The sequence below is a fragment of the Aulonocara sp. 'chitande type north' Nkhata Bay genome, linkage group LG10 (assembly GCF_057382095.1).
Source record: "Aulonocara sp. 'chitande type north' Nkhata Bay isolate Kocher_YH1m ecotype deep benthic linkage group LG10, A_spYH_male_GT1.1, whole genome shotgun sequence".
Classification (NCBI taxonomy): domain Eukaryota; kingdom Metazoa; phylum Chordata; class Actinopteri; order Cichliformes; family Cichlidae; genus Aulonocara; species Aulonocara sp. 'chitande type north' Nkhata Bay.
In genome coordinates, this window is record NC_141353.1 from 20,345,180 (window position 1) to 20,355,319 (window position 10,140).

The 10,140-nt window shown below is 39.0% G+C and overlaps 1 protein-coding gene across 1 annotated transcript in view; it reads left to right on the forward strand.

Moving 5' to 3' along the window:
• LOC147320763 (replication protein A 70 kDa DNA-binding subunit-like) overlaps positions 1 to 8,013 on the forward strand; it is a 56,267-nt gene extending 48,254 nt beyond the window's left edge. The window contains exons 16-17 of the mRNA XM_086308952.1: positions 11 to 97; positions 7,248 to 8,013. Coding sequence (XP_086165078.1) covers positions 11 to 97; positions 7,248 to 7,349 — 189 coding nt within the window. The 3' untranslated portion in view covers positions 7,350 to 8,013. The remainder of the gene's footprint in view (positions 1 to 10; positions 98 to 7,247) is intronic.
• The last annotated feature ends 2,127 nt before the right edge of the window (positions 8,014 to 10,140 follow it).

The following is a 10,140-nucleotide window of genomic DNA, read 5'->3' on the forward strand; positions in this document are numbered from 1 at the left end:
TGTTTCTAAGGATGAAGCTGCCTTCGATGAAGTCTTCCAGAAAGCCAACTTCACAACTCACATCTTTAAAAACAGAGTCAAGCTAGAGACCTACAACGTAAGTGGCTAAAAACTGCTGTGCAATATAAAGTGGTACAGTGCAATACAATTTAGCAGCAAAGCAGAATATACTGGTACACACTAGTGCTCATCATTGTCCTACAAGCATTCTTTCAGTGATCCTGGAGGAATATTCAACGCTGATTGGCTAGTGTCACAAACAGCCGTATTATCGCTATATTCAACAAATACACCAGCAAGCATCTTATTTCCCCAATACAGCAATAATAGGCTTTCAAAATGCACAAAAGGTTTGCACACAAGTCACATTGTTGTAGAAGTTAGTAAATGGTTTATCCCCTGGGTCAGTTTCACAATAAAAAGCAGCTACAATACACAGATGTGTTTGTGTGAGCTGTTTCTTTTATATGACAGCGACCAATTACAATTATGTAATTGTTTTGGGAAATTACAACATTTTCTGCTTATCAACTCCACAGCCACACATGATAATAATAATAATAATAATAATAATGGATACTAATCAGGAAGCCTTTGGTTTGAATCCAAACCCCTCCAGTCCGCATGTCGAAGTGTCTTTGGTGCTTTGATACTTGTATAAAGCCTAATTATTAAAAAATTATATAAGGAAAAGCTTGTAGTTTTAGCAATGGACGGTATTTACTGATCAGCAGGATCCTTAAGGATGAAATTAAAAGAGGCAATATGAAGTGTTAGTGCTGACATAAACCACAATTTAACCAGCTGTGTTAACAAAGGCTTCATTTACCCAAGCATAATTGGCACTTTTCTTTATGAAGTCACGTAGAAATGAACAAATTTTCAAATTCTCATTAATGTAAAGACATATAACAGAAAAAATATTTCTGCTTAGATTAAGGGAACATGCATTATTTTTGTCAATAATAACCTATTGCAGTGCATTAATGAATGATCTGCATGCCATTCATGAGTTTGTTAAAGCACTCATCATCAGATATTGTCTTCCAGTCGGTTGCACTGCAGACCCAAGCATGTAAGGCTACATAATATGCAGTTGTGGTGTGAATGAGACATGGCGGGTCCAGGGATCATAGGTTTGAGCCATTTTATTCAATATTTGTCACACCACAACACCCGCCAACCCCTGAGTCCCCGTGTTTTTAACTAGGCGGGCGTGATTAAGGATGCCGTGCAGGTGTGTCCGCCCTCCCTGCACGGCACCGCAGACCACGCCCCACCACAGCAGTATAATCACGACATGCTGTCAGTCACATAACATGAATCCGAACTCATTTCAATTAGTATAAGAGTGACGGGAGTTGTTTTATAGCCAGTGCACTTTGGATAACAGAAAACAAATACAGCTGTGAATTCATTTCTCTTAATTAGTCGCTAATTAGAATTTAGCTATTGTCTTTCTAAGCCTAATTAGCGTAATTATTCAGAGTCTAATTTGCTGCTGGGGCACATACCGAGAGTCTGAGTGGAATGATTGAGATGTAGGATGAGCTCTGAATGGTCTGTGTCCTGACCTCGAGAAAATCTACAAGGAAAACTATGCAGAGTTCATAAACCATAAAGTGAGGAAAGTCTAACTTCACCAACGATAATGTTTATTTCAGTAAAGTGTGATCTTTATGTAGAAAGCGGAGGAAACTGTTTACGCTCTGTTTCAGCATATCACGTCTACTTGCCAGCCTGAAGTTAGAGGAGCAAATAGAGGAGGCTGCAGTTTCCATTATATTGAACAATGCAGACGCTTTGGTCAGAACAAATAGCATTTTGATGATTTTGCTTTTCTTGCAGCCTTACCACCGGTGGGGCTTAAAATGCCGTCCTCAGGGCTGCATTACAGAAGGAGTCATAGTTTTTCAAAACAAACACTACTTCACCTTGGGAGTATGAACATTCTGTGTAAATTATCCACTGAGAACCATCAATGTCCAAAGGAAATTTCAAGGTAATCTGGGCTCAAATTGTGAGACAGAGAAAAGGGGAGTCATCGCAGTTCAGAGGGCCCTGGCTGGCAGCAAATGGAAATGAAAAATTGAATATGTCAACAGTGTTTTAGACACAGTTTAAATGATCTACTGAACAACTAAGCAGCTCTGAGAACAGCTAACTGAGCAATCAGGTTTTTTTTCCACCCTGAACGCAAATGCAGGCACAGTAAGCGCTTGTCATTACAGGCACTATTTTGCCATGCATGTCTGTGTTTGAGGCAGAGACTGATACAGATTTATTCATGTAATTCAGTGCTCTGGTTATTCAGTTAATTCAACAATATTAAAAATAAATGAATTGCAGCTGGCACTTAATAAAAAGAAAATCATTGATCACCTGTTAATTATGCATCAAAGGTGATACTGTGGAGAGACATAGAGCATTTTCACAACATGTTTTTTCAAGACCACAAATGCATCCAAATCAAGTAGCTTTTTTTTTTTACTTTTTAGGTAAATACTTATTTTTCTATTGCAGGATGTGTCAGGAAGAGTTCAAGACAAATAGGAGCACTTTTTTGATCGTTTCAGTTTTCAACAAAGTAGATATAATGAGCTCAGAATAGAAACGTGTTCTACATAAGGCTTATCACTGTATTCAGACATTTTTTCCGTCTGCATTTGGCACAGCCTGCGATTCAAAACACGAGCTGTTCACTTTGTCTTTCTACCGAAGCCTTCATTCTTACACACTTGTGTGACACAAGGCAAAAAGTCCTACCGCATTGTTTTCACAAAAATAGAACAACGCAATGAAATGTCAGAACCTAATAAGATTAATGAAGTTGTAAAGTGTGTGCTTTGTCACTTGTCATAACAGAGACACGCAGAGAGAGAACGACCTGGCTTAGGATCATATTTTAAGGTTTGTCTTATTTTTAGGAACAGAAGCGAGATGACAAACTACCAGGTTTTCGACTTAACAAGCACATGTTTTTTTTGTTCAGTCATCAACTCTACCAGTGTACTATCTATCTATCAGTCACTCTTCCTATTTAGACCATTATCCTGTTTAGACAAGGTTATGATAAATTCTTTTCTTTCTCTCACAAAGGTAATTCATATTATATAATCGCCTATTTTAGGAAAATAATATTTTAAAAAAGGGCCCGGCCAGTAAAAGCATATATATTGGCCAAGAAATGGGATCTAGAAGTAAAAAGGAGACCCTTAAAACCATCGCATGAGTCTTGGCAGTACTTAGTTTGACCACCAGGGGGCAGTCCTGAAGAATGTAAGCATGTAAATAAATAGCTACACATAAGAGATCTTAGCTAAATCTGTTTATTTCGTGTGGAAGAAAAAAATGTTTCATATGTTTTAATATCAGATTCCTTAAGCATATAGGTCACCCTAACATTATCAACCTATGAAGGCCTATAATTTGTGTAGTTGTGTCTACTTTTTCTAGAGATTTGAGGAAATTGAAGGTAACGTTTCACAGAACCTTGAGTCCATCGTGTTCTTCAATCAGTTCTTGAACAACGGGCAGTGTGGCATAGCCCGTTTTTCCTGATGGGGGAAATCACTGAGTTGTACCTGGTCTATAGCAGTGTTATGGACCCATGTGGGATGCTCAGAGCATTCGCCAGAGCAGCACACTCACCAAAAGCAAACACCAGCACTGACGTTATTTCCCAAAGTAAATAGCACACGAGGGATTTAAAGGAAAACAGGACTCATCAGACCAGATGACCTCCTTTCAGTTTGTTTAAGGCTTCTTTTGTTGCGTGACGATGGGTAAGGTTAGTTTTAGGGCTGTGGCAGCCGTCACGATGTGGCCAAAGTGCTCTGATTTTCAAATCCAGCAAAATGGCTCTTTAATCCCAGGACCGTAATGTATATGGTTTTGTAAGTAAACAAATATTATTCACACATAAGCATTCCAATTGCTAACTCGTGTATATGTACGCTTTTTTGTGATTAATGAGAATTACAGAGAAGCCACAATAATTGTTTAAATATGGTGATGACGGTGCTGAAGAGCATCAGTCTCTTTTAGCCCTGCTTTAAAGGTGACAGCTGTGTGAAGAATGATAATTGAGAGTTTAAGAATGAAGGTCAGACTCCCTCTGTCCCCCTTCTCACCTGGCTAATCTCTACATGAGGAAGACGTGATTGACATTTTGTTTTGTTTTTTTGAAAATTGCAGAAATTGCTTAAGGCAACTTGACTACCCCTCTGTCGGGGGGTGTAGTCTCTGAAAGCTTTGGAGTTTTTCACATTTGGCATTTAATAAATATTATATTAAGAATAGATTACTTTGCTCAAGTGAGCTCTGAAAGCAGAAAGTACAAGAAGCAAAGCAGTAACTGATAAAATTGGCCTGCTTTTATACTTTACGACAGGTATAAAAGTGGGAGACTCTTATACAGATGTTGTGATGATAAATGTGCATTTATCATCACAACATCTGGTCTATATTCACAACCAGGTAAACAAATTTACAAATCCTTCACACGATGAAAAAGTCCAACGCAGCTGGCAACAGACGTAAATAAAAATGTAAATGCTGCATTTAAATAAAGTTCTGTCTTAACTGTCTGCCGAGTTTCATTAAGGTGGTGCCTTACAAAGGCAGGAGCATGTGCAGTGAATCAGAAACTAGTGCTCCAGAACTGAGTGCAGTAAAGGCTCATCTTCCTCTCCTACACACACACAATTCACAACATGGTGAATTGGATTTACGGAGCACTAAAGAGCGCTGTTTACACATAATCTTTTAATTTGCATTTGTTTAAAAGACAATCCAAAGAAATGTGTATCTGATTTCTGATTTCGAACCAGTACTCAGATGTGATAATTAAGTTCAAGTCTTAGTCTTTGAATCTGTTCCAGGCTGGCTGATTATTCATCTTAAATATGTGTTGCTGTATTAGTGCACATATATCTGTGCTTGTGTCAGAGTCCAAGTGCATCAGTCTGAAGTGAATACATTGATTGTGTCTCATTTAATCTATTAGTGTCATAGGGGATCTGTTTTTCTTTCCCTGTTTTAACAGACAGGCCATTCAGAGTACACTCGTAACACAGCATTCACACCACATTACACTCAGACCTTTTTGCTGTCCTTGAGTGTGGAAAAAGATTTCTGAAAATTCTGAAAGAGAGAGAGAGAGATTGTTTCCAAGGAGCCAGACTTTCTAGAAACTTGTGTTCCTGGGCAATAGTTTTCCAGTGTTTTCTCGCAAATAGGCCAAAATAGTCCTTTTGACCCAAAAGTCCTACAGTAGAATTTAACAGAAGGTGGTTGGTGACCTTGTCAGAGGCTTAATTCACTTTCAGACAAGTTTTAAGAATCCTTTATCAAGGTTGCCTTGCATATACATTTTACTGGATATATGGGAAAAATGGTAGTAGGATTTATCCTATTCATTTCAGTTCCATAAAACCTATTGTGTGGATGTGTTAAGATATTTCAGTCTTGACCTAAGTGCTGGATTGTTAATGAATAATATTTCTCTGCAGGTAGTTTTGGGTTGTTTTTTTTGCTCAGTACAGTACAGCATCTTAATTATTCTCTTTGAAGATGTGGCATCAGTAAGTGTAAATGTTTATTGGCTAGTTGTGCGCTGTACTTTTGCATGTGTGTGTGTTCTGTTTTTTTTTCTTTTTGTCTACACATCCAGAAGTGCTGGTATTTATTCGTTCAGTGCACCGCCTGAAATTGAGTTAGAGAACAAGGGTGAATGTTTGGCTACGAAGTAATTGTTTTCTCCAGATTGCAGTATTAGTCTGTGCATATTAAATTACCAAGCTTTCTTTCTCTCAGTACCCTACCATTTGGAAAACCATTATTTTTAAATAAGTTGTCACCTTTTGTCAAGTGGAACCTCCGATTCAAACCCCCCTCCCCCCACGTATTGTTTAATTTGCCTGAGGTAGATGCAAATTGAAAATACGTGTAGAAGTGTGGAATCAACGTGTGAACAAATGTTCAATCCTTGATGCTGGTTATCCTAAGTGAATTGCTAATTCTCTCTGGATTGAACCCTTTAATAATTATCACTGATTATGACAGAAAAGAGCTTTTGACTTTATGCTTTCACTGGAAATCATGCCATTGTTTGATGGTACAGAATCTGACTTACTGATGGTGACTCTTACTGCAAACAGTTGAGACAGCTTACATCTGCGTACACAATTATCGATCTCAATTGTTGTTGTGTTTGTGAAAGTACAAGCACGCATTCACACCGATGGGTAATTTAGAATCTCCAGTTAACCTAACCAGCATGTCTTTGATCTGTGGGAGGAGGAAACCCACGCAGGCACACCGAGAACATGCAAACTTCAAACAGAAGCTGGCCTGTGGATCCAGGAAGCCTCAAGCTACGAGGCACTAAACACTGTAGCTCTGTATAATATGGCAGATTAGAATATGTTTTTATTGATATAATTGTTATTAATATAAAGGGAACAGGTGGAACATCCTTCTTTTTGCTTACTTTTGTAAATGACATGGAAAGTGTCACCTTTCCTGCTCTGCTTCCCGCCTTGGGGCCACATAGGGTCAATTTATAATCACACAGTACATTGGGTTTGAGTAATCACACGAGTTTATGCTAAATATTGCTGAAGTCTGTGATCGTGCAGTAGCCAGTGTTTGTGTTCTTGTTTATTTTTTATTTTTTTAGTCTTGCGACAGTCAGGACTCAGTCTGACTTGCTGAATTTTCATCGTTTGAGGTGAAATGCTTAAATTCATCATCAGAGGTGTCTGGTTCCCAAAGAGAGTGCTTTGATGACAAGATTCGCTTACATTATGGGGGGGGGGAAGCCGCTCTCGTTTTCTTACATTTGTGAGATTTTCCAAAACAGAAGAAGCAGGCAATGCAAATTAAAATCAACATATTAAATACCATGTAAATTATGCAGCTCAGCTCGAGATGACTAACGACATCATGGCTCACACTTGCCAAAGGATCTGAAATTAGACCATACAATAAAATCTACTGGCCTTGCGGCTTTTTGCATAGATTTTGAGAAGAAGGTTGTTGGTACAAGTCTGAGCTGACAGCAAAGCTCTGTCAGTAGCAGGAAGTTTCAGTCCTAAAGCAGACTTTCCACCGCTTGGGTCTTAATTGGTTCAGTAGATTAATGATTATGTGCAGTCTTGAATCGTGCTGATCACAGAGGTTAAAGTTGTTGTTTCCTTACCCGATGCTGTGCACTGAACTCAAACTCTCTGTTTCCTCCACAGGATGAGAGTCGAGTGAAGGTAACTGTAATGGAAGTCCAGCCGGTCGACCACAGAGAATACAGCCGGAGACTCCTGCAAAACATCTACAAATTGGCTAGATGAACTCAGTCCCACCCATTCAAATGTCTGTCTGGTCATTAAACGCATCTTTCGCCATTCTGCAACCAGTGTCCGACTTTTTCCTACCTGCGAGATAACAGCATATCAGGCTGAGACAAGAAAGGGGGCGGCCAGTGATTCATCTAAATGGCAGCCAAACAAAAGACTGATATTTAGCAGATGACTTCCTTCACAGAGCGGAGGGGAAAAAGGCAAAAAGATCTGATGGAAGTGACTTCCAGCTTTATTTTAATGGCAATTTAACTTTGTGTTTTCAGTTTAAAGAATTTTTACCGTGTCCTGCTTACATTTTCACGTCTTATGCATCATGTAAATACTATGATTGTAGTGTTTTCTTTTTTCTTCATCAACGTGACTTATTTCTTCGGTTTTGTATTGGTGATGCTCAGTGTTAGTTGAGTAAGACGTAGATGAGTCACATTTATTTAATCTTTGTTTTTGTTTTTTTCTTCAAACAGAGTCTTGGAAAAAATGCGTGGGGGGTGCACGTGTTTAAGCTGCGTTCACAGCGTGCGCCTTGTTCGTAAAAGATACCCTGGGTGTGTGCGTGTGCGCGCATTTGTGTTTGGTTTCCTTTTGTGCTTCCAAGAAATGTCAGACAAGAAAAAAACAGGCATTAAAAGGACATTAAAATAGAAAGTGTCTTTGTCTTTATCTGTGTTGTCTTAACAGGTAGGCTTACAAAACGAAAAATTGCATTTGCTGGGAGATCAGAAAATATTATATTTTTTAGAGATATTAAACACCTGGATTTCTTTCTGAAATATAAAGTTTTTCACCTCACCGGATAAGGTGACCTGAGGCAGCTGGCGTGCTTTGTAAATAATCAAATTGAAAGCTAAAAGTTTTAGGAAGGAGACGTAAAAACTTTTTTTCTTTTGCTTGTCAGCAGTCAACTGAGCTAAAGGCTGACGGACATTTTTCTGTGGCGTTTTATCTCACGAACCAAAAAGGGCACTGGAAAAAAAAATAAATAAATAATATATATATATATATAATATTTTGCCTCACAGTTTAAGAAAAATACTCACATACTGTGACTGGCGTAGCCATGAGACAGGTGGGTGAATGCAGTGATTAAAAGTCACACTCGGTTCACTGATAAATCAGGCATTTCAGTTCGAAATTACTTTCACATTAAATGTCTCTATCAATATTAGAGAGTCCTTTTTGCTCACTGAGTATGCATTAAGACACTAGAAAGCAAGGGAAGTGCTTCAGTGGCATTCCTCCAGTAAGGTGTGGCTCAAGGCCATGACACTGATTTATGTTGGCAGCAAGCTGCCTGCTCCCTCCTCTCCCAAGCACCAGCAGTAACATCTCCTGCCTGCTGCCTGCCATGTGTGGAGATTTGGGAGATTATAATGCACACAGTAATCTTTTTATCCATGTGTCAACTCTTGCCCAACTTATTCCATTATCTCTGTATGAGTTTTTTGTTGTTTTTGTTCAGTGCTCTGATGTGTCACTCTCTAATAATCACTTTCTAAAGACATAAAAATTAGACAGCGTACATTGAATGTAGTGACAGGGTGAAGGGAATTATGTGAGTGATTAAAGGTTGACTTTGAGTCATACTACTTTTTTAACAAACATAAATAGTCCCACACTGGCCAAACCACTTACAGCAGAAGTGACTCCAGCTTTTGAGGTTCACTTTACTCCCAAACTCTTCCAGGTCAAATCAAATCAAGACTTTTTTTTTAAAGTATTTTGTTATTTGCTAGATTAAGTTGGTAGAGTAAGTGTAACCCTCTGTTCTGCTCAGAAAATCTAAAAAGGAGTCCATGAGATCAGAAAGTCATTTCCAACTTAAAGCCTTGCTGATGATTGAGACTTAAGATGGAGACATGTCAATCTGGAGCCTTAGCCAGCCCCAAGGCATTGTGGGACAGAGGAGGACACAGCGAAGAGATTAGGAGAATTTTTATTATCCTTTGAGAACTTTATCTGAATGTGACGTGCGAAGAAGTAGTGAACTGAATTGCCAGTGAGGCTGGCATATCTTCTTTGTGGGAATGTGGGAGTTTCAGTCCGGTGAATACACAGTCTGTCTCTCTATCTGCGCGAGGTGTGTGAGGCAACAAGGACAGCAAATGGAAATGAGCTGCGGTTATCACGGAGGTCAAAGTCCTGATCACAGTCAATCTGTCCGCAGGCCATCCTGTCTGTGCGGATATGTGTGTGAAGTGGGGAGGGAAGGTGGGGTGTTAGAGTGCAAGAAGGGAATATTTGCACATGAATATTTCATGTGCATCTACATATTCTACATCACATGCTTGTCTATAATACTGTACTTGTGGCATTTGAAAAAAGCTATTCATTCAGCTGTTCTGGGCTAAACCTTTCTCATTATTAGTGTTCGTTGTTACAACATTGAAAAACAATTCCTTATTTCTGCAGCTTGTTCACTTTAGTTTTTCTTCAAATCATGACATGCAGTTTTTCATCTCAATGCACTTTACAAACAGAGGTCAACACCTTACAGTACCAAGAGAGAAAGCCGGCAGTTCATCCTTGAGGAGTAAAGCTCTCTTTGTACTGAAAGGAAACCTCCAAGACAACCAGATCCAGGATAAGCAGCTTTCTGCCTTGAATGGCTGGATGGAAAAGAATAGCAAAGAGAGAATATATTAGGATCTGGGAGACACCTGGAACAGCTTTCAATTCAAAAGGTGTCAAACTGGTTGCCATACTGATGATGACGACCATAATAACAAATATACTTATTGGTTTAATAGCAGTAATCTTACTATCTCCATCTGCGTGTTTG